The sequence below is a fragment of the Fulvia fulva genome, chromosome 10 (genome assembly GCF_020509005.1).
Source record: "Fulvia fulva chromosome 10, complete sequence".
NCBI classification, from domain to species: domain Eukaryota; kingdom Fungi; phylum Ascomycota; class Dothideomycetes; order Mycosphaerellales; family Mycosphaerellaceae; genus Fulvia; species Fulvia fulva.
This window is the reverse complement of record NC_063021.1, coordinates 3,051,309-3,074,224: the sequence shown is the minus strand read 5'-3', so window position 1 is coordinate 3,074,224 and position 22,916 is coordinate 3,051,309. Positions and strand designations below refer to the sequence as shown.

General features: G+C 54.0%; 11 protein-coding genes across 11 annotated transcripts; 6 read left to right on the top strand and 5 right to left on the bottom strand.

Annotated features, from left to right (window-relative positions):
* Positions 1-13: 13 nt before the first annotated feature.
* On the bottom strand, positions 14-1,786 carry CLAFUR5_12227 (ATPase WRNIP1; the record flags this gene model as incomplete). The annotated part of the gene is made up of 1 exon (XM_047911375.1): positions 14-1,786. The coding sequence occupies one exon, from the start codon at positions 1,784-1,786 to the stop codon at positions 14-16; it is 1,773 nt and encodes a 590-aa protein (XP_047766897.1).
* Positions 1,787-5,135: 3,349 nt separating this feature from the next.
* Positions 5,136-7,233, top strand: CLAFUR5_12226 (MFS-type transporter VdtG; the record flags this gene model as incomplete). Its single annotated transcript, XM_047911374.1, has 4 exons — positions 5,136-6,041; positions 6,113-6,639; positions 6,728-6,777; positions 6,824-7,233. The coding sequence occupies 4 exons, from the start codon at positions 5,136-5,138 to the stop codon at positions 7,231-7,233; spliced, it is 1,893 nt and encodes a 630-aa protein (XP_047766898.1).
* A 695-nt stretch (positions 7,234-7,928) lies between these two features.
* On the bottom strand, positions 7,929-9,874 carry CLAFUR5_12225 (uncharacterized protein; the record flags this gene model as incomplete). The annotated part of the gene is made up of 3 exons (XM_047911373.1): positions 7,929-8,187; positions 8,241-8,714; positions 8,766-9,874. 3 exons carry the CDS (start codon positions 9,872-9,874, stop codon positions 7,929-7,931), a joined length of 1,842 nt encoding a protein of 613 aa, XP_047766895.1.
* Positions 9,875-10,689: 815 nt separating this feature from the next.
* Positions 10,690-10,917, top strand: CLAFUR5_12224 (uncharacterized protein; the record flags this gene model as incomplete). Its single annotated transcript, XM_047911372.1, has 1 exon — positions 10,690-10,917. The coding sequence occupies one exon, from the start codon at positions 10,690-10,692 to the stop codon at positions 10,915-10,917; it is 228 nt and encodes a 75-aa protein (XP_047766896.1).
* Positions 10,918-11,179: 262 nt separating this feature from the next.
* On the bottom strand, positions 11,180-12,338 carry CLAFUR5_12223 (Oxidoreductase; the record flags this gene model as incomplete). The annotated part of the gene is made up of 6 exons (XM_047911371.1): positions 11,180-11,298; positions 11,353-11,588; positions 11,637-11,727; positions 11,777-11,858; positions 11,906-12,243; positions 12,299-12,338. The coding sequence occupies 6 exons, from the start codon at positions 12,336-12,338 to the stop codon at positions 11,180-11,182; spliced, it is 906 nt and encodes a 301-aa protein (XP_047766893.1).
* A 461-nt stretch (positions 12,339-12,799) lies between these two features.
* On the top strand, positions 12,800-14,161 carry CLAFUR5_12222 (uncharacterized protein; the record flags this gene model as incomplete). Its single annotated transcript, XM_047911370.1, has 1 exon — positions 12,800-14,161. One exon carries the CDS (start codon positions 12,800-12,802, stop codon positions 14,159-14,161), a length of 1,362 nt encoding a protein of 453 aa, XP_047766894.1.
* Positions 14,162-14,411: 250 nt separating this feature from the next.
* On the top strand, positions 14,412-16,432 carry CLAFUR5_12221 (Glutathione hydrolase proenzyme; the record flags this gene model as incomplete). Its single annotated transcript, XM_047911369.1, has 6 exons — positions 14,412-14,666; positions 14,718-14,751; positions 14,799-14,958; positions 14,980-15,586; positions 15,637-15,797; positions 15,847-16,432. The coding sequence occupies 6 exons, from the start codon at positions 14,412-14,414 to the stop codon at positions 16,430-16,432; spliced, it is 1,803 nt and encodes a 600-aa protein (XP_047766891.1).
* Positions 16,433-16,759: 327 nt separating this feature from the next.
* On the top strand, positions 16,760-17,485 carry CLAFUR5_12220 (uncharacterized protein; the record flags this gene model as incomplete). The annotated part of the gene is made up of 1 exon (XM_047911368.1): positions 16,760-17,485. The coding sequence occupies one exon, from the start codon at positions 16,760-16,762 to the stop codon at positions 17,483-17,485; it is 726 nt and encodes a 241-aa protein (XP_047766892.1).
* Positions 17,486-17,509: 24 nt separating this feature from the next.
* Positions 17,510-18,898, bottom strand: CLAFUR5_12219 (Bypass of stop codon protein 6; the record flags this gene model as incomplete). Its single annotated transcript, XM_047911367.1, has 2 exons — positions 17,510-17,682; positions 17,731-18,898. 2 exons carry the CDS (start codon positions 18,896-18,898, stop codon positions 17,510-17,512), a joined length of 1,341 nt encoding a protein of 446 aa, XP_047767359.1.
* Positions 18,899-19,408: 510 nt separating this feature from the next.
* CLAFUR5_12218 (uncharacterized protein) lies at positions 19,409-21,104 on the top strand (the record flags this gene model as incomplete). Its single annotated transcript, XM_047911366.1, has 2 exons — positions 19,409-21,039; positions 21,098-21,104. 2 exons carry the CDS (start codon positions 19,409-19,411, stop codon positions 21,102-21,104), a joined length of 1,638 nt encoding a protein of 545 aa, XP_047767358.1.
* Positions 21,105-21,688: 584 nt separating this feature from the next.
* CLAFUR5_12217 (uncharacterized protein) lies at positions 21,689-22,150 on the bottom strand (the record flags this gene model as incomplete). The annotated part of the gene is made up of 3 exons (XM_047911365.1): positions 21,689-21,848; positions 21,900-22,027; positions 22,094-22,150. The coding sequence occupies 3 exons, from the start codon at positions 22,148-22,150 to the stop codon at positions 21,689-21,691; spliced, it is 345 nt and encodes a 114-aa protein (XP_047767367.1).
* Between the last annotated feature and the right edge of the window lie 766 nt (positions 22,151-22,916).

Below are 22,916 nucleotides of genomic sequence, written 5' to 3'. Positions count from 1 at the left end.
AAAGCTTGGGACGTCAATCACCGTCAGGGTTCAGGAGCAGCTCTTCACCTCGTTCAAGCTCTTCAGCATAACGAAGCTCCTCATCAAGCTCTGCTACATCCGGGTCAATCGTCTTCCCAAGGTCTTCTGACTTGAGGAAGACTCTCCCTTCAAGCTTGTCTGGAAGATAGTCCTGGACTACCCGGCCGTCTTTGAAGTCTGGGTTGTATTTGTATTCCTTCCCGTAACCAAGCTCCTTCATCAGTTTGGTGGGTGCGTTGCGAAGGTGGACAGGTACAGGAAGCCCCGCAACACCAGGCTCATTCAATGCAGCATAGGCGGCGTTGAGCCCGCGATAGGCCCTCACAGACTTCGGCGCCTGGCACAACGCGACGGTGCAGTGGGCGAGGTTGATCCGACATTCGGGCATGCCAATCTTCTCAGCTGCGGTATATGTCGCCGTGGCGAGAGATAACAAGCTATTGTCTGCGATACCGACATCTTCGCTGGCAATTACTACCATGCGTCTGGCGACATATAGTGGGTCCTCCCCCGACTGCAGCATCCGCGCCAGGTAGTATAGCGCCGCATCAGCATTGCTACCACGGACCGATTTGTGGAAGGCCGAGATGGTGTCATAGTGCTGATCGCCCGCTCGATCGTAGACCAAGGTCTGGGTAAGGCTCTTCTTGACATCGTCGAGGGAAATGCCAGGCTTCTTGCACAGGTCCAGGGCTAGCTCCAACAGGTTGAGACCGGTTCTGGCATCGCCGTCGGCAAAGGCCGCCAGGTAGCGGACCAGCGAGTAGTCGTCCTCTGTGAGCAGGGACAAGCTGTTGTCCCCCGTGTTCGGGACGTCTTCCTTGTTGTCCACTTGCTCTTCAGATGACGGACTCGGCGAAGGAGTCGGCAAGCTGGGCACTTCCCGTGACAATGCCCTCTTCAAGATGCCGAATATATGCTCATCACTGAGCTTTGCCAATGTGAAAGTTCTGCATCTGCTCAGCAGTGCATTCACAACCTTGAAAGATGGGTTCTCTGTAGTTGCTCCAATCAATGTGACCTGCCCAGCTTCCACTGGCCCAAGGAATACGTCTTGCTGACTCTTACTGAACCGATGGATCTCGTCACAGAATATGATCGTTTTCCTCCCCGTCAATGCAAGCTCATTCTTTGCCTCTGCAAACAGTTTCTTGCACTCGGCCACTCCACTTGACGTGCTGTTGATCTCCACGAACCTCGTCCCAGCAGTCTGCGCGATGAGTCGTGCTATCGTCGTCTTTCCCGTTCCTGGCCCTCCCCATAGGATCATAGACGGCACGCGATCTGTGACGATCAAGTTCCGCAGTACGCCGTTTGATCCCACCAGCTCTTGTCCGGCTACTTGATCCAGACTCTGCGGCCGCATTCGCTCCGCTAGTGGCTGATGTGCATTCTTGGGCTTCTTAGTAGGCGGCGCTGTTGGTTGCGCCTTCTCTTGAACGCCATCGACCTGATCATGCTCATCCTCGTCTCGCGCTCGTTTGGCTGGTGCGGTGCTGGGGAATGCGATGGTCGTTGACTTGGCGGGCGCTATCTGCGTACTCGATATCGGCGACGATGCATCTTCCGTCCTCGGGCGCAAGCTTTTCCTCGCTGCGGGCGTGAAGAAGCCGGCGAGCTTGGGAGTCTTCGCGCTTGATGCATTGGTGGTGATCTGCGTTGGTGGCGGGCTCGGTTCGTCCAGGAAGGCGTTGCAGTCGGAGTCGATGTGCCGGTTGATGTTGGCCTCCCTCACCGGCTTCTCACAGATCGGACACGCGACCATTTGATCAGCATCATAAGGAAGACTGCTACTGCTACGCCAGATACCAGTCTCTATTCGATGTCACGTCAACCACGGCACAGCAGCACTTGACGCGTAACAGACGCGGTCGGAAACATCAGCCAACACCCCTGCTCACCTGACACCACACTCTCACTCAGGTTAGATAATCCGCATCAAGACTTGACTGCCGTCACCTGGACAACAGTTGGCTTTGGTCAAGCTGTGCGCCAGGTGGGGCTGTGCGCCAGGTGGGGAAGGCTTCTACATCTCCATGCATCATGCCTCCCGCATCACCTGCACCGCGACTCTCTGTCCTCGCATACATACATGTCCTCGACCATGTTGTCGAAGCCCTGTCGACTCACCACAAATGCAAATGCAACAAAATGGCAGCGTAGACCTGACAGTCTGCCATGGAGGCACACTACACGCCTTCACAAGAGCCACCATGCCACGCCAACACACTTCGACCTTTGCACACGCTTCTTTTCCACATCTAGTGCGCGCCATCGTCCTCTCGACACGACCTTACGTGGACGTGCATCAACATGGCCGAGGAAGCTGACGTGTAGAGCTGTACAAAGGACACGCTTCGCCTCGACTTGCAAGCGGCTCGGCCTTTCTGGCACAGCTACGAAATCTGCATCACCGCTCGAGCCAACAGACTCGATTACGAATCCGCGCCATCCGTCGACCAGGGATACGGTCACACGCCAAAAGACTCTACGCGACTACCTTGATTTCAAATTCCAAAATCCCCCCTTTTTCCTCCTGACCTGGAAGCAGCTCCTTGAACCGGACTTATCTTTGCCATTGGAGCTGCGAGATGACCCTTTAAGCATCCTACGATCGGAGACCGAGGACCTGGTCATGGTAGGTCGCTGTCTTGAGCACTGGATTGCTCTCAATCAGAGCTCAGCGAAGGACAAACTTCGAGAACAGCAACAGTATGCTGAAGTGAAACCTGGAGCGCGCACGCTTGCTTGGCTTCTGCACGACAACAAATACGACAGATGTGACCTTGCCCTTGCGCCACAGTTCGTTCGATCGCTGACATTTTGTCTTGCTGCTGAAAGAGAAGAGGAGTCCGTCTGGATGTGGCTCAAGATTAAACACACCCCACGATATGCTGTATCGTGGCTGCCTCGGCAGCAGGTCATGTGGAGAGGTGTTGTACTCAAGCATTTCGTGATAGCGGCGTCGTATTGGCATGACAGCCATGGCAGGGGTCTTGAACACGCGCTTTCTCTGTATCACCATGTCCTTGGTTGGAGGACGCATCAACATATTCACCATGTCCTTGGTCGGAGGACGCATCAACATATCCCGATTGCGCCGCTCGGCGTATGGCTAATCAGAATGCTCTCTGATCTTGCTTGCCCGGCAATGGATGAAGAAAAGATCAGGAATTTCGCCGACACCCTGTGCATGTGGCGATCAGATCAAGACGAGACTGATTGGACCAGAGCGAGGCTGTTCCTCAACCTCCGTTTCCCCGACCCGACGGAGGCACTCGATTTCCTCAGAAAGTCTCAACGCACAAAACGGAGTTCGCCTTTCGTGAGAGGCCTGCTGAACCCTTGTGAACGTCAAACTGAACGACTGCTTTTTCGGTGAGTGGTTCTTGAGGTTACATATTGCTTGCGCCAGTAGTGACTCGAAGCTGCTTACTTGTCCTGTACCCACAACGACACGTACCGTTCGTGGAAGAGACAGCAGACACTTTTAAGGTCGTGCTGAAAGAGACTGTTAGCTCTGCTGCGAATGTATGGACCTTTCGTTCGGTATCATATACTGACTTCCTGATCTTGCAGTTTCATTGTGCGTACGGCGCATGTCTTGCGTGATCAAGATCGCTTGGATGAGGCAATGTGGACCCTCGAATACGGCCATCGTTGTGCCCCAAGGTTGTTCTCGTTCCAAGGCTCTGCGCCAGACTATGCGACTCTATCAACTTCTCTGAGTTGAGTCCTCTGGCTAGAAGAAACAGCGCATACAACCTCCAGTCAAGAACGTCACGGGATCAAATCAGTGAGTCCGTGGTGAAAAAGGCCAACCAGGAGGAAACTAAGCGACAACACCGACTACGTAGACTGCTCGCACAACAGCGCCAGTATGACCGCGAACAGGGATATTTTCCACCCACTCGCAAGTCCCGGTCTTCGGGTACCATGTGCGGTGTTGAGGTCGATGTGCCTGGCCGCCAGTACCTCCCTCCAGGTCTCCAATGTCCAGACTGTGCTGCAAGGCCGGGTGTCAGTCACCCTTCAGCAATAGCCGACGTGGTGAGCTGTAGCTGAAGATTGCGTCGCTTGCCGAGCTGATCATACTCGCGGTACATTAGTCTGAGGCCACATGAGGTAGAGTGCCGTACTCAAGGGCAGCATCCGCAGCATCCTACGAATATGTCGCACCATCTGCCACAATTTAACCACCATCGATTAGTACTACCAAGCTATTACAATACGCACCTGCTTTCGATGTCATCCACACCTCAGTCCTACACACTTCGTGCAGCTCGCCAGGTCTCTCACCCGGGCAATGACCACAGACACAACTTCCCGCTGGTACACGTCAGCTTCCCATTTGCCCATGATGTCAGTACTGCAATCTGCAAACAATGATCAGCAGCTGATGAGCACCTGGGCTCAGGATGTTTCGAGGGTCAGCTCGAGGAGAATCAAATGCCTTGTGGTCGTAGACGCACCTCAAGACATCGTACCGTCATCGGTCACCCTTCGGGCTCTACCACAGCACAGTCTAGCAAACGAAAAGGATGCTTCAGCTTGCTGTGCACGAGTCGATGTAGATCGGGCGCAGAATGTGAATGGTGAGATCAGGTCGGACCACATCCAACAGACCGCGCGGTCTCGAAGCTGCACGACAGAATGCTCACGCGATAGCTTGGATACACGATCGGAAGTGAAGTCGCATGATTCTATCCCAGTCCTGGACCGAAGATGTGGCGACGAGGCTTCACATGGAACATCCCAGACAGATCAAGTGGACAGGATCTTCCCATACCTCGGCCGCTGGCCAAAACCACACCCGAGCCCACCACAGCCCTATCACGACAGCTGCACGGCATCCGAACAAGAGAAGCCTTCCAGAAATCCTCCACGTTAAAGTTCGTTACACGTACGTTAGAACCTTCATACTAAGCACGATTCCGCAATGGCGATACCACGGCATATCCACCCATCGTTCGACCGCGAAGCTTCGAAGTGCTTCGCAAGAACCATTCTGGTGTGCCGCGCGTGGCAGACGATACTATCTGTCACATCCCCATACCCGCACTACCATCTCCTCGCGCCTCGTCGCCTACTAGTCCGTGAGTCCATCCACCACAATGCCCTACGATCGTGACCGCCGCTCCCACCCCTTCCAGCTCTCTCTCTCGACCCAAACGCTCGCCAAACTCGAAGGCCTCATCCGAGCCCGCAGCCACTACTACAACGAACTGCAACTCACGGCCGAACTCGAGAGAGCCAAACATGAATCTCAGACCCTATCACCAACAGACCCGCGACCCAGCTTCGGCTTCGATTCGAGTGAAGTGAGCACAGTGCGAGCTCCCAGCGTCGCTGTGACGATTGCTAGTGTTGATGAAAGGATTCGGTCCCATGATGCGAGTAGCGACAGAACTATTACGAGGGATCCCTTCACCACCTCGGACGAAATCGAAATCGTGCCAACGAATTCTCGGCCCACGACAATCGGCGACCCGGCGCTGTTCGAAAAGCACCCTTCCACCACCAGGATGCCCGCTTCGATACCGCCCATGCCCGAGAAAGGCAGCAGCAGCAGCCCGCCCGGTAGCATCAGCCCTCCAGGTGCACCGACGCAATACCCGACTGGCCTACACCTCTACTCCCTGATCTCCGCCCTCTACCTCGCCGGCTTCCTATTCGCACTGGACCGCACAATCCTCGTCAACGCCATCCCAACCATAACGGCGCAGTTCGATTCCATCTCCGATATAGGATGGTACGGCAGCGCGTATCTCTTCACGTTCTGCTGCTTTCAACTCTTATTCGGGAAAATATACGCTTTCTACAACGGCAAGTGGGTCTTCATGACTGCGGTGGCAATTTTCCTAGTCGGGAGTGCGATCTGCGGGGCAGCCACTAGTTCGGTCATGTTGATTATAGGAAGAGCGATAGCAGGTTTAGGGAGCAGTGGGATTTTCGGCGGGAGTGTGATTATCACATTCTTCTCCGTGCCATTGCATCTACGACCGATTTATGCAGGGATCGTAGGGGTCGTGTTTGCAGTGGCGAGTATTGTGGCACCCCTTATCGGCGGAGCGTTAACGCAGCATGCTAGCTGGCGGTGGTGCTTTTGGATCAATATATCCCCCTCGGGGCGGTGACGCTGGGGATTGTGTTCTTCACCTTACAATTGCCGCCTGCGAAGAAGGCGGGGACGCCGTGGAGGGAGCAGGTCTGGCAGATGGACCCGGTGGGAAATGCGTGCCTCATGCCGGCGGTGATTTGCTTGCTGCTGGCGCTGGAGTGGGGCGGGAGTACTTGTGCCTGGAGTGACGGACCAGTCGTCACTCCCTTGGTCTTGGCAGGATTGTTGGGCTTGGCTTTTGTTGGAGTGCAAATTTGGCTGGGAGACAATGCGACTGTGCCGCCGAAGCTGTTTAAGCAGAGGAGTATAGCGGCTTCGTTTGTGTATACGCTGGGAGTGACGGGGTCGATGATGACGCTGACTTACTACCTGCCGGTGTGGTTCCAGGCGATCAAGGCGGCGAGTCCGACTAGATCGGGAGTTATGATGCTGGCGATGGCTGTGCCTGCTGGTGTTGCTGGAGTGCTTTCTGGGATTGTTATTTCGAAGCTTGTTGGGTACTATGTACCCTTCATGCTCGCCTGCTCTGCTTTAATGGCGATTGGAGCAGGCTTGATGACAACCTTCAACCCTGGAACTGGACAGGCAGCTTGGGTTGGCTACCAGTTCATTTGGGGGGTTTGGTGCAGGGCTTGGTAAGTTTTCAACGTTGTACTGGCATTCGATCGCTGACGTGACCAGGTATTCAATCTGTTGGCCTTGTCGCCCAGACCGTTCTTGCCAGGATGGAAGCGCCGCAAGGCATTTCATTGAACTTCTTCGCCCAGTCCCTAGCGGGATCCGTCTTCCTGGCCATAGACCAAACCGTTTTCATGAACGGTCTACACAGACGACTCGATGGGATGCCTGGAATTGATGTCGACTCGCTGGATGCCACTGGCGCATCCGTGCGGGATCAGGTAAATGCGCAGCAACTGCCAAAAGTACTGTCGGCGTATAATGGATCTGTTACTGACACGTTCATCGTGGCGACTGCTTGCGCGTGCCTGGCGTTCGTAGCGTCGTGCGTGGTGGAGTGGAAGGATGTTAGAAAGGAAAAGGATCAAATCATTCGCGGTCCACAGACGCCGCCGACTGCTGAGAAGGTTTGAGAAGTCTTGGGGAGGACAAGATCAGCGTCCATAGAGATTGTCTAGGCTAGCTTGGTCGGAGGCCGTGAAAACAGTGGTGCTTGATCCAGGACAGCATTATCAGTCAGCATTGTCCTTGCATCGGATTTCTAAGCAGATTGTTGCAGATCGGCAAGGGTCTTTCTTTACGCCAGTCAGCAATGTCGGTTCTTATTCTTTTCGTGTCAGCTCCATCAACGGAAGGCGGCTCCTGCTAAGTCTGACAAGGATCGTGAGGCTACTCTTCATCTCAAGATGGTGATCAGAGAACAGGACGAGGCGCAGAGACCACCCGTGCGGCCGAAAGGAGGTAGCTTGGTTGCACGTATTCCGTTTCAGGTCGTTCGTGGTCGTAGATAACCCACTCGGCTGCCGAGACGATGGTCTCGTTGCTAGTGGCGGGGTCGGTATGTCCATGGGGATTTCGGTGTGTTTGGCGTGCTCCTGCCAGGCGTGAAGATGCCGCTTGCCTGCTGCTTTGAGGTTCTCGGGTGTGTCGGTGTCCCCGACGAGGGTGGAGTAGTGCAGGTGCTCGAAGGCCGGTGTGAGGAATCGCATCAGGCGAGGGACGTCTTCTTCGCGTGAAGGCTCGAATTCCCGACTTGAACATCCAAGGCTCAACCTCGGCACAGGAACACGAAGCTCGATCCTCAGCAAGCGTGACATGGGACCACGTCTCAAGAGCACATACCTGTGCCCATTATGCTGGTGAAGAAGGCCGTAACAGCCCCAAGCCACAGAAGCGCGTACCACATCCATCTGACCATGTTCTTGGCCTCGAGAGATGGTATCGAGAACAGGGTTCGATACACGCCGGCGCGTGTCTTCCAGACGGCCCAGTCAAACAGCCAGAGACCAATCAACAGAGTCTGAGAACTACCATACACTAGCGTTGTCATGGAGCGGCAGCTCAACCCAGTCGCCGGCATGCTGTAACTATATCCTGGTCAGCAAGCTGCATCACCCACAAGTGTACAGGGGCAAAGTACCTTAACATCATGCCGGCGAGGCAGGGGAAGAGTATTAAAATCATGGTGGCGCTCAGCACCTGCAACGCCCAACCAGTCCAACCCAGTCGGAGGATCCGGTTGCAGGCGCTTTCCAGCTCAGGGTACTCTTGTGCCATCTGCTTCAACCACACTGCTTTGCTCCCGCCACGGTCCCACAGCCATGCCTGTCTGTGGGAAGAGTCGGAAACAGCCTCGTAGATCTTGTACTGTAGGTTGTCAAATGGTCCTTCATCCTGCAAGAGTCCAGCATGCCTCTGGAGATTGGGTGCACTAGAAGTCCTCCGAGGAGCCGATGGATACTGTACTTGACTCATCCTGCTTCGACGTCGATGACCGTAGGTCGCGGCCTCCCACACCTTTGTGTTATCACCTGCGAGTAGGAAGCTACTGACAATGGAAACGTGAGGGATCGTCATCCAGAAGACTCCGAAAGCCAGCCCGTGAGCGGTACCACTGTGTCTGCAGGTCAGAGAAAGTATCTGGCGACATGCTGTGAAAACTTACCCATATCCAGATGTCTTTCTCAAGTCGTTCAAGGCATACACAAACGATCCGGTATAGAACAGAACGGCTGCACCTACCGTGGAGCCGAAGCTGTTCTGAGACTGCAACATGCAACGCAATTGATTCTTGGTGTCGTCAATCCCCCGCTGGGTAACTTGCGAAGCTTCCGACCATGACGAAACGACAGTGTTCGCCCGACTGGATGGCTTGCGCCCAGCTGTCGGACTCATGCTGGTATGCCGTGTCGATTTGCGATGAGCTTGGATTGCCAAGACAGTCGCACTGCTCGACCTGTTCCTGAACAGATGTGGGAGATGCGCTACCCGTTCGACGGACCTTTCCCACGCTGGACTGATGTCAAGGTCACCAAGAAGTGCGCAGTACAGCATGTGTGCTCTCTGCCTCGTCGTTAGACGGTCCGACCCGTCGTGCAACACGCCCAGTATGCGAATATCGAGCAGGCCTTCCACTATCCCCGCCAAGATCATTGGGCCTGCCATAGGAAAGATGATCGCCAGCCAGGTGATTGTGTCGATGGTCACCACTGCTGATGCCAAGGGTATTTGATATATGGACGAGCAAATCCCGCCAATGGAGCTCAGTCGTTTGGGAAATAGCCTCTCAGGGACCCGTATTCGTCTTCGTCGAGCAATATTCAGGCAGAATATCACCGAGGACAACATGTATCCGACCATAGGCTGAAGCCAGTCCTGGACGCCTGCGCTGCTGAGTCTGGGCATGACCCACGACGAGCCACAATTCTCCACGCACCAGTCGTATGTGATCCATACCTGCGGATCACCGCCCGAGGAGCCATTGTATCCAGCAGTGCAAGGATTGGGCGAGTCCACGATGATGCCGAGATCACCACGGAGTGCCGTCTGCCCGGGTGCATACTCGAGCGTATCGTCGTTGATCTGCAGCGAATGATTGAGGGCCACTAGGCAACATTGGCCGCCATCAAACTTGCCAGGTCGTTGATCGGGCACGTATGTGCGGTTCTGGTAAGGGGCGAGCTCTCCACCCCAGAGATCTGCAAGAGAGGAGAACGAGAGGTTGTTGGTATAGGCGGGAACGATGAACGCGGATAAGAAGATGTTGGAAATCATCGCGTCCCACTGGAGCAACCTTTGATGTCGTCGCTGGCATCGAAGACTTGCACAAATGCAACGCAGGCTGCACTGCTTTTATGGTCCCCAACATTGCGGCCTCGCTCTGGTCTGGGTGCCTGCGAACTGTACAAGCACTCATGTATTGCCGTCAACATATGGGATAGCAAGAGTGCTCGTGGGTCAACAGCAGGCTGTGAAGAGGCTTAGCTATGATCATCTGAAAGCAGCGACCATGTCGTCACTACTTCTGCTCTTGGCAGGCCGTATGGCTACAAGGGTGTAGCCCTCGTCTTGTGATAATCGGATGGGCGGAACTCTGCTGAGCCTCAAATACCTGTCAATGATCCGTGACTGGGCAGCGAGACTCTGCAGACGAGGCTACTTGTACTCGTGCCATTTTGACGACATGGGAGGATGATCAATCCTTCTGCCCTAGCATACAGCGCTACTTGGAGGGCGAGAATGCATGCGCCTCTCCCATTCCAGCTCATTCGACCTACTGCAACAGGTGGGCGGTCATTTGGGACTTTGCGGCCATTTCTTCTTGTTCGTCTAGATACACATCGGTTGGAAGTATCGGCGCGTGCTACGTGTCTGTTTGGAAACCTCCCCCACGGGGCACATGCAACCTGCAAGCCTCATAAGCTTGCCTGCTCGACACCTTCCCACACACACAACGTGCCGCATCCTCAATTCCAACGATTCTCTAGATAAGGAAGCACTAACCCTTTCACAGCCTCAGTATTCAAGAACTGCTTCACACCTACTCCGCTCGCACTCAAGTTCTGCCCCACAGCTATCATTCGATCACCATGACTCAGAAGATACCGCCCTGGAAGGCGCACTGGCCTGAGCCAGTGAATGAATTGAAGGTCGATGATACTCTAACGGACCAAACGTCTGCTCGCGATCCTGCCATTCGCAATCCGACCGCTTCGGGAACGATGCTATACGACAACAATATGGGCGACTCGGTCAAGAAGCCACTGGTCAAGCAACGTGCTAGCGAGGTCACGACAAAGTCAGCTAGCCAATCTTAAGAAGATGTTCTCCCAACCGACTGGGCAGGGCTGGCACCTGTTGTAAGTACACTCTCGACTCCCTCTGATTGTATACTGAGGACATAGGCGACTTGACAAGGATGCAAAGCAATGTGGCTGCATGTAGGATTCTTTGATCTGACGGGGTCAGCTGAGCGATTCGTTGGAGGCGAGAAAGCAGTGACAAGGTAGTTCTAAGGATGCTGGAGGTTCCCCAAAATCGACTGTCGCTTACGTAGTACATGTACTCTTCCGTTTTTGCTCACATCTCGACGTCCGGATAGTCCATGTCTGCATACATTACGATAGTCTTGACATCTTTGCTCTCCCGCGGCCTCGACGCTGGCTCGGATGGGATTGGGAATGCGGTGTGTGGGCATGCTGCAAATGTCAGCGTGTGCACACAGCCCTCTCATCATTTCAAGTTCCACTGACCGTTAGCGTGCGATGGATTCGAGTCCATAGACTTGATCAGCAAGAGTCCAGATTCTGCCTGGTCACCGATGTAACACCATTTTTGTGCTGGATGATGATGCACCAGGCAGTTCTCGGAGACTCTGGCTTGCTTGACCACATCAGCATGTGTGATGTCTTCGTCATAATTCACGGATGCCGTATCGCATACGGCCAATGGCCAGTCTCGTACTGGACCATGCAATGGTTTCCAAGCCCTGTGTGAATCAGTTTCTGTCCGTGATCAATGTTTCGGCGGTACACACGTGATGACCTGGTAGCGTCCTCGCTGTATGTCCTGGAAGCATGTAGGATACAATTCTTCCAACAGCTTCTTCACATCCTCATAGGTCGAATCTTTGCCGATGGTAAGCAAAGGTTTCTCAACGATAGAAGCTAATCTCACCTATATGAGCAAAGAGGACGGGCTGACCATGCTCGTAAGGTAAGCCCGTAGATATTGGGAAGCTGGCATGGCGTTTCCTCAGCTGCGCGTGTCAATGGGGTGTCTGAGCTAGGAGGTGCTTGCCCATACCGTGTAGTTCAATGTGATGACATTCTTAGCCTTCAGCGAGCTCAACAAGTGAGCGCGGATCTCTGCAAGGTAGACATCCTCGAGCCGGTCTTTATCGTCGAAGTCTTCGTATGCCAGTGTGGTGTGGAAATCGTGCACTTCAAATCCGTTCCGGTCAAGTGACAGCTGATCCAGCGATGTGCGAACATCTCGAACTTGGATGTTGACATGGTGAGGTATGATGTTAGACGGAGGAATCTGCTTGGCTCTGTATCGTACGCTATATGGCTTCACTGTCTCGTATAACTTTTCCTTGGCGAGAAAGACGATATCCGTTTGTACGATGGGATATTCAGACGCTGCCACACACGCGATCAGCTCGTAGAGGGAAGCCTCATGCTCTGCGTGACTCACATGGAAAGCTTGTGGGCCTGCTCAAAGTCTCGTTCTCCATGTCGCCATGGTGTACTACACAATGCGCTTCGTGGTCGATCACAAGCTCTACTGCCTGATTTATACTGGAAGCCGTCACAAAGCCAGAACATCCAGTCTTCCAGGCCTCGAGCTTGGCGCCCCACGAGGCGTATCTTCACGACTTGCGCTAAGGCAAGAGCGCAGGGTGTATTACTTGAGCTCATTATAGGGCCAGTCGACAGTGTAGTGCAAGCCACAGTAGGGGGATAAGTGCAAAGACATGCGAACTGTAGCGAATCAGACAATGCTGGCGATCAGCGCCACCAAGGATACCATTCACGTGGGCGCATCGCAAGCCGACAGACGCAGGCATGACAGCCTCCTCACCGGATGGGACCTCATCGACGATCGATGATCAGTAGTTGTACAAAGGTCCCGGTAAAGAGATCTACACTCGTGGGAAGCCCGTACTCTTTCTGATTTGTAACGAACAACGCCGACATGCCACCAAGCCCAGCACCAGTGACAGTCCTCGAACAGTTCCTCGCGAGAGAGCCAGGAACCATCATGATACACCTTCACTGGGTGGACCTGTGTGGTATCCTCCGGGCACGAGTCTTGACCAAAAGCAGATGCCAAAAAGTCGCCGCCTCGGGCCAACCTGCGAGGGGCTTGCCTCGACCATATCTGGGTCATACAGACTGCAATGACATGCCCGAGTCTTACTTGCCAGCCACGAGGAGTCTGCTGTGCCCAGACTGGACCAGTCTCAGGTGGATCCGAGAAGGCCACGCCTCGGTGATGTGCGACGTCAGAGAAGACAACGAATCTTATGGCGATTGTGACCCAGGAGACACATTTGACCGATGTTCTCGCTATGCACTTGGGCGAATTGTGCGAGCGCTGTATGCAGAACATCAGTTGACCGTGATCATCGGGATCGAAATCGAGTTCTTCCTCGTCGACAAGCCCTCGCCAGGAGATTGGCCCCGCATTGATACGGTACAAGCATACAACCATGCTAGTCAAGCTTCCAGTGTACGGGACAAGGCCGAGATTGTATTGGTGGCGTGTATTCAGCACCTGGAGAGGTGTGGGATATCGGTGGAACAGTACCATGCCGAAGGCGGGTCGCAGCAACTCGAAATCTCCTTGAGCGCCCTAGAGGCTATCGCAGCGGCGGATGCTTATGTTCGTTCGAAGGAGATCATAAGCAACGCCGCATCTTTGCATGGTCAACTCGCAACATTCTTGCCGCAGCCGTTCGAAGGCGCACCTACATCTGGTCTACACGTTCACGCCTCTTTCACGAAAGGATCGCCTGACAGCCAACATGCAAACATACCCCATTTCATAGCTGGCGTATTGGGTCGATTGCCCTTGCTCTGTGCGTTCGCGATGCCTAGCGAAGACAGCTACAAGCGTGTAAGCTCCCTTGTCACTGGGACGTGGGTCAGCTGGGGCACGGAGAACAGAGACAACCCTGTTCGGAGGATCGAGGATAACCACTGGGAGTTCCGGGCCATAGACTGTATGGCTAATATATATGTTGTGCTTTCAGCTTACCTCGGTGCTGGTCTCCTAGGCTTGCAGGAGGATGAGCATCTTCGGTGGGGCGATAACCGCCACTTCCAGCATCGCCTGGACGATGCACAGAGAACGCAGCTCGGGATTGGTCCAGAACAGCTGCCAACGAGCCTGCAGGAGGCTGCTACACTGCTGCGAAGCGACATGCGTGGGCTGGATGCAGTCATGGGCCCAAAACTTGTTGATCTGTTCGTCGTTGTGCAAGAGGCTCAACAAGTCTTAGCGAGCAGAATGTCGGCTGACACTCGCGCCGCGTTGGCTTTTGATGCATATTGAAGTACAAAGACACTCGGCTCTGAGACGTAGTGGTGGAGGGAGACGATTGGTTGAAGGTCTCACCGGTCCGGACCCGAGAGTCCGTTTCCGTGCCGTAAACTTTATGGGGGTGTTGTGGTAACCGAAGAACGGTCCTTGGTCCCTGCCTTGGTCCCTTGTACCACATGAAGCACGACTCTTGCCTTGCTCGACATTTGCACCACGACGCCATGTACAGACGCGACCTAGCTGTCACATCGCACTATGTGAGATGCTCTCTTCTCGACGTGCCCGCAGGCTTTGTGTGGAGCGCACAATGGTCTGCACGTTGGCACTCTGTGTGGTAGGCACACTTGTCTTTGTTGGCAGAGCATATTCTACAGCAGCTCGATTACTGCCCACTGGCCCAGAGCCTCGTCCGATCTCAATCTCGGGCAACCGTTATGGCGATGTAGCATCATCATCGGCAACATGTAGCAACGGTGGCTTAGCCATGCTTGAATTGCATGGCAATGCCGTGGATGCAGTGCGTGCCGTTGTCGTGCGTCAGGAGGAAAAGCGCTGCTGACGTGTATAGGCTATAGCGACAGAGTTCTGCCTTGGGGTCGTCGGTGAGTACCGTGGGACGTTGGCGCAAAATGATGCTGATGGCAAATAGGCATGCAGTGGACTGGACTGGGAGGTGGAGGTTTCGCCCTCGTCAGGGCTATCAATGGCTCTTACAGTTTTGTCGATTTTCGGGAAACAGCCCCGATCGCTGCTTTTCGAGACATGTATAACACTGACGTCAATGCATCGATATTTGGGGGTTTAGCAAGGTAGGCCAGGAGACACTCCAGGCGCAAACTGCACCGTGTGCTGATACTTGGAAGCGGTGTGCCCGGCGAGCTTCAAGGGCTAGAATACCTTCACCAACAGTACGGCTCTCTACCTTGGGACGTCTTGCTTGAACCTTCCATCAATCTGGCTCGAGACGGTTTCGTGGTGAGCTCCGCCTTGAATTGGGCCATGAACCTCTGGGGACCAGATAGCTTTCCTTCACAAGACGCAACATGGGCCATTGACTTTGCGCCGAATGGTACAAGAGTTGGAAGCGGTGACACAATGTTCAGAAAACGATATGCCAACCTCCTCGAGAGCATCGCACATGAGGGGCCTGACGCATCCTATACGGGTACTCTCGCCGAAGCCACGATTCGTGCATTGCAACAAGCCAATGGAACAATGACTTTGGATGATCTACAACAGTACAAAGTGGCTCTTCGAAGACCTGTCGAACTCAAATTTGGCGACTACAAGATTGTGAGTTGTGGTGCGCCTGGTGGTGGCTCTGTTGTACTGAGCACTATGAACATCATCAAAGGCTATGCTGGAAGTGTCTCGCCCACTGACATCAAAATGAGCACTTATCATCTCGATCAAGCGATACGCTTCGCTTACGGCCAGGTAAGGAAGGTAGGTCCTTGACATTCAGAGAACACCGCTGATACTCGCAGCGCGTCAAACTTGGCGACCCTTCTTTCGTTCCGGGTGTTGATGAGTGGGAGAGGGATATACTTTCTTACGGCACTGGGGAATACATCAGGAGTAAGATCTCCGATCAACACACTCTGCCAATCTCCGCGTACAATCCCGACGGCCTGAAATCTGCCGACTCGTGAGACTCACCCTCGCGCATCGCATCATTCTCTGCTAATCATCCCTAGACATGGCACATCACACCTGGTCACGGCTGACAGTCTTGGCATGGTTGTTTCCCTGACCAGTACAGTCAATCTTGGGTTTGGATCGCATCTCATGGTACCTGAAACCGGTCTTATTCTCAACAATGAGATGAACGACTTCTCCATTCCAGACGCCCCCAACGCCGACGGCTATCAGCCGGCTGCCGCCAACTACATTGCTCCAGGCAAGCGACCCTTGTCTTCAATGTCCCCGTCGATCGCCTACTTCGCAGGAAATCAGACCTTCTATTATGCCACGGGCGCCGCAAGGGGATCACACATAATCACATCGACCATTCAGAGCCTTTGGCGTGTCTTAAGCTTGCAGCAAAGCGCCCGAGAGGCTATCGACGCACCGAGATTCCATGACCAGTTGATACCGGATCGGATCATGTTTGAACCTGAATATGATCACGGTACAGTCGCCTACCTCCGTGACAAAGGCCTGAACACAACCTGGTCAAATGGACCATTGTCTTTCACGCATGCGCTCAAACGGCACACCAACGGCACCTTTGAGGCTGTCCCAGATCCACGGGTTCGCATGGATCCCGGCTCAGATCTGTGACAAGCATTCGTGGCAATTCCATAAGAGTATGTGCTTGATCTAACTAGGCCTAAGTGCTTTCTACTCGTAGTGGCAAAATTGAGCTTCATGTAAAGTTCCCATTCACGAGTTCATGTCTAATCGGCTCGTGTGTAGTCAAGCTCAAATCTATTTTTAGCTTTGCCATCATCTCTTCAAGACTACACGCGGCCTGCGTCTCGCGCCCAACACACTCCAATCGGTACTTACAGTGCCTGCCTTCGGACAGCTGCAGCGGAGTAGTGGAGCCAGATTACCTGGCGCACAGCAGAGAACAGCGCATCCTATCTCATCCCGATTCTCCAATCCATGGCCCAAGCCAACCCCTCCCTCAAAATCCTCGACTGCGGCACAGGACCCGGCACAGTCGTTGCTTCTCTCTCCAAGTACATGCCCCAGGGCACCATAACCGCCACAGATCTCTCCCCCGAAGTCGTTGAGCGCGCAGCATCCCATGCGAGGGACCAAGGTGTGACGAATATGCACTGTCAAGTGGCCAGTATTTATGATTTTCCATTCGGAGATGGGGAGTTTGATGTCGTGCACGCGCAGCAGGTTCTGTGTCATTTGAATCAGCCCCTTGAAGCACTTCGGTCAATGTTGCGCGTCTGTAAGCCCGGCGGGATCGTAGCATTGAGAGAACGTGATCTGAGGATGTGGAATTGGTACCCGGACCTTCCTGGGCTGACCGAGTTCACCAAGTGCATCAGGGCCGTCATGACCGCTGCAGGAGGTTCAGAAGACATGGGCGTGAGACTTGTGTCATTGGCGATGCAGGCTGGCGTCAAGAGGGAAGATATTACAGCGACTATGGGGACGTGGTGTTATAGTACGAGAGAGGAACGGGAAATGTGGGGAGAAACGATGAGGGATAGGATCAAACATGGGGAGATGAGGAGAAAGGTTCTTGAGGGGAATCTGCGCTGGGATGAAGGGGAGATGGATGAGATGGCAAAGGCGTTGCGGGAGTGGATCGAGGCTGAGGATGGATGTTTTGGGTGTATGCATGGGGAGGTGATTTTGAGGAAAGCTTAGGGATCAGACTGCTTCACCAAATTCTCACAACAAGCTTTTTCCTCTCGGATTCGGCACGACCAGCCAAGCTACTGTCATCGCAGCAAGTAAACCAACGAGTACTGGCTGCAGGGTCCCGACTCCATTTCGAGCGGAGATGATGCCAGTGATGGCTGGGAAGGTAGCCCCGCCTGCTTGAGCCACGAGGAACATGAAAGCTATCGGGATTAGTTATCGCCACTCGTGTTAGGCAAGGCACGACCTACCTAGGCCAGACTGTTGCAGCTCCTGTGGTATGACCTTCGAGCCAACAGAGACTGCAGTGGCGAAGAATGGTCCTAGTAGGAAGCCCAGAAAGCTGACAGCGACAGCATTGACCACAATGTTCGGCACTTGCCAGAAGATGACTTGGAATACTATGCTGAGCACAGCACAGACGATGCCCATGCGCTTCTCACCGAACCGATGGGCGGGTTCTGCGAGAAGAAAGCGATCAGCTGCCGTTCCACCCATGAAAGCCGCGGCGATGTACCCGACTTGAGATAGGCGTCCTTCTCTGACCTCGACCAGGAACTCGACAACCCAGCCACCTGCTGTAATGGCGGCTCCGAGATAAAGGAAGGAGAAGATGCTAAGAAGCCAGACGTTCTTCTGCTTGATGGTAGCTTTCAGCTCCACAAGAGCAGTTCTGCTGCGTCTAGTATTCGCTGACGGTCCATGTGATCGGCGAATGGCGACCTCGTCTCGAAACGCATAGCTGCAAAGCGCCAGGTTGACCACACCGATACCAGTGGGGACATAATAGAACGCAGCCCATTGACCCTGCATATTCGAGGCAATAGCGGAGGCAATGAGAGGTCCAATAAGTCCACCCACCGCATAGCAGCCATGAATCACCCCGAGCCATCGATGAGTTGACTTCAACGATGTGACGAACGTGTTCGCTTGAGGTTCCTGGAGCGCTTGGCCGAGGGCGACGACGAAGAAGGTGAACGATAATAGGCCAAACGGTGGTTCCCAGAATCTGAGTAGCTGTGCCAGAAGCTGGAGTAATGCTCCTGCGACGATGATACCACCGGTGCCGATTGAAATCCTGATGTAGCCTCCAACCATTGCAGCGAGCAGCCAGCCTACAACTGCTACTCCGTATGGAATCGCCATCCAGGCGGTGGAGATTGTGTAGTGCCTCAGGATGTATGGGATCAATGCTCCGAGTGATCCATCGTTGACGCCGCAATTGAGGAAGCACAGGATTGCACTGACAGGCTTCAATGCGGTCACGTCGCGGACTACGAGTGGCTGTATGGCGGAAGTTGTGTTCGCATGTTGTGCTGAACCTTCTTCCAGGTCATCGCTCCTGACATGGTCTTGTGGCTGCAGTTCGATTGGCGGTCCTGCTGGCTCAGCCGCCATTGAGCCTTCGTGTTTGGGCATAGGAGGCGCAAAGAGGACATAACATCACTTCGGAGCGGAACGACGATGGCGAAGAAGACATTATGAAGTTATAGATTGTGGTATAGTATTGGTATAGGAGAGGCAGGTCTGCTTGTAGTGCGGGTTCTCGGACGCGTATCCGGTTGAGCTATGACCGAGCAAACACGTGAGATCAGCAACTTAAGCTTCTGCCCTGTGCACGATCTGTTGTTAGCGCGTCACACCCTTGCGAACCACTTTCCAACAATCATCACTGACATTTGTACCTCGACAACCACTTTCCTACAAACACCGACCGCCGATCACGAATTTCTCACCCGTCTGGGACATACACAAGCACATTTCACCAAGCCGGCCACCGATGCTGATCTTACGCAGCCGCGCGAAACAGCACCTGAACACGTACCTCCCGTCGTTTACCGAGGGGCACAGGCAACGCAAGACCTGATCGCGAGTCCAACGCATCCCGAATGAAATAACGCGCCCACACCGTCCATCACACAGGACACAATGCCTGGCGACGGCAGCTATCAGACGGCGGAAGGCAGCTCGCGCAAGAGAGTTAAGACATCTCGAGATGCCGGCCGACCGGCTGGCCTGTCCAAGAGCCCGGAAACAGTAGGCCTTGTCACACCCGCCAAGCCAGAGCCATCAGTACCCATGATCGCCCCCAAGACCGAAGACGAAAGCCCGACCAAGGACATATGCCACCATGAGCAGTCGCTGCGCAGCTTGCATGGTGACCTGGATGAAATGCGCCAGCTCATCACCTGCAAGATCTGCCAGCGATTCCTCTACGAGCCTTATGCGCTCACGTGCGGGCATACTTTCTGCTACAGCTGCCTGTCGCAGTGGATGGGCCAAAATAAGAGCAAGACGTGTCCAGACTGTCGAACTGTGATCAAAGACGAGCCTGCGCCTTCATACCTGATAAGGGAACTGGTGTTGATCTTTGTCGGCCGGAGTGCGCTGCTGCCTGATGGCGAGACTAGTGAAGAGCATAATCAGCTCGCCAAGGAAGAAGCAGACATTGTGGCCAAGGATAGGGCGAATACACACGTCGAAACTGGTGGTCTATTCAAGGGCAGCTTTAAAAAGGGCACAAGACGGGCACCGGTTGAGGCGATTCGCGACCACGGCGATAACGTCTACAGGTGTCCTGAGTGTACGCACGAGGTGGAAGATGGTCGATGCAGTGGTTGTGGCATTCGTGTGCGGACTGAAGAGGATGACCTGGCCTGGAGCAGTGACGAGGAATCAGTGGACAGTGACGACCTTGAGCTGGACCACGAGCTGGAAGCCGAAGACTACGACGATGACACTGAATTGGGCCTAATTGATGCCCACGCAGACGTGTGGGATCCTTATCAGCCGGGCCATCCTCCATGGCAGCACCGCGAATGGGCCGCACCCTCATCTGACGTCGACCTTTCGCAAGACGAGCACGAGGAATTTATGGATGGGTTCATCGATGACGAGCCGATTAACGCATACCGGAGTAGTGATGATGAGCAAGTGGGCCATTCCGAGGCCCCAGAGGTCAACAACAACGCACCCCAACGGCGCCGGAGAATCGAGGAGGTCAGCGAAAGCGAGGAGGAAGAAGAGGAAGAAGAACAACCCGTACAACCAAGACTGTCTCGCAGGGTTCCCGTGAGAGTGCCGCGCCGAATCACTTCTGAAGACCCATCTTCTGCTGCCGCAAGCATGGTATCTGATCCTAGTGACTCGGAAGACGAGTCTGACGAAGAGGATGATGAAGACGACGAACCTATAAGGACTGCTCAACGCAGTCGTGGCAGACGCGTCCCAGCCAGAACGCGTCGCGTGATGACCATCCGAAGTGACGACGATGAAGACGACTCTGATGCGGGAACGAATGCTACAACCCAGTCCGAAGCTGGCGGCTTCTCGCCAATACAGCCAGCACCGGCGCGACAGCAGCAGGAACATATCAATTACTACGACGACTCAGATGTTGAGAGCGGGGCAGACGATGAGGTGACCGAGCACGATGAGCCCGAACACATCGACTATCAAAATCGCGACGAGTTTGGGCAAATCTACAGCCAGTACAATGCAGGATATGGCGAAGACGAAAGTGACGGAGACGAGTCTGATGACCAAAGTACGGCTACTGGGTGCGCATCAATGTGCTCGTATTGCAAATGAATGATCACATGCTAACTTCCTCGACAGGTACTAGAGCTCAAGCACCGAGCACTAACCGCTACAATCATCGCCTCCACACCCTCGGTCCACATCGTAGCCGTCATGTTCACATGCCTGCCAACCCACCACACTACGGACCACGGCATGCGGATGGACTGGGTGTGCAAGCATTCAATCGCCGGTTCATGTACACCCATCCCACAACGAGGAATGCTGCTGCACCCAATGGCCCGTACAGGCCGCCGAATCTCACCTACCGCCACCCTTTCAACCTGGACAATACCCTCGCACATATCCATCAGCGCACTGCGCCACTCCGAGGTCGCAACCGTGGTACCGCTCATGGACGTCGAAACAATGCTGCTGGCTTCAGTAGTCAAAGCAGCGCCGGAGGTGTCGAGGTCTCGTCGCAGGGATCAGGTTCGAGTGGAAGTAGCAGAACCGTTCGTTGAAATGTATGAGGCGGTGATCCAGTGAGTTGCGCAGGATAGGAACGGCAATGAAATGCCATGAGCAGTGCTCAGTGCTGTTGATAGTGCTATGAAAGCTTTATGTGCTACATGCATAATCTCAACACATCATGTTCGTCCATCATCTCCCACATAAAATCTCCACGCTCTATTGGATGAACTTCCTATCCAGATCGAAACCGGAAATACTCTTCGTCTGCGCCAAATACGGCGCCTTCCCCATCAAGCCCTCCTTCTCAAACGCCGCAAACAAAGCGTTGAAGTGTTCCTCTGGGGTGTGCTTGTCTGCTGACGCCTTGTCTTTGTACCTAGTCGTATCTATCAGTACTGTGGCAGAGATGGACAGAAGGAAAACTTACGTCTCGATCATGACGATATCTGGAGTCGTGGGCTGCTCGGGACCGATTTGTTCGGTGGCGATGTAGCGGAGGGTGTAGTCTTCTTTGGTGTGGACGTCTTTGCACATGTCTTTGAGGAGGGAGATGAGCTGGGGAGTGGGTTAGTGGGTTAGGTGGAAGTGGTGGTGGTGGGTGGGTGGGTATGGGAGATGTACGCGGTCTTGTTTGCCTGCGGTTGGGTGGATGATGGCGACGATGTGGACTTCGGACATGGTAGGTGGTTGGCTTGGGTTTGGTGGTGAGGTACTGGATCACAACTTGGAAGTGCTTTGTTGGGAGGTTCGGTATCGTTGTGGTTCTATGTATTGTTTCGAAATAACAGTGCTACTTCCCTCTCGTGTTATAGTCATGTAGCTATCGATAAAAAGATGTGGCAGCACATCGAGAATGAGGTCGCGGAAATTCCTGTAGCATGGCATTGGCACTTTGCAAATGCACATGCCACAGTGCGTGCGGCGTAAAGAGCAAGACAATAGCAGCGATTTTTGCAGACCTACGATCGCCCATCATCATCCTTCGTGTTACTGCCGGCCTATCGTGCAACGTTTTTGCACCCGGAATGGTCCTGGAATAGCGGTAAGGTCCGTAATTATAATTCGTTCTTTCTACAGATCGCTTTTAGTATATCGTCGACGCCAGGCCCCAGGGTTATGTAGATTTGGTGCAATCACGATCTGAAGAGAAGGACCTCGAGGAGATATTTCATGTGTCTCAACCGACTCAGCCCATCATCGCATGACGTTGATGGTCTCTTCACAAAGGTCGATTGAATAACACGTACAGTCTACTGGCAGGCAATATCAGCCCGGGCGACGCTACATGTGCGTCTTGTGAGATTGCTGGGATCACTACTACATCGATCAGGCTGCTACACTGCGAAGGGTGTCGTGCAACAGCGAGAGAGAACGTCCCAGTGCCTCGTCACCGATCGTACGCCAGAAGCATCGGCAACATGAACGCTTATTCGCAGCGCTACAG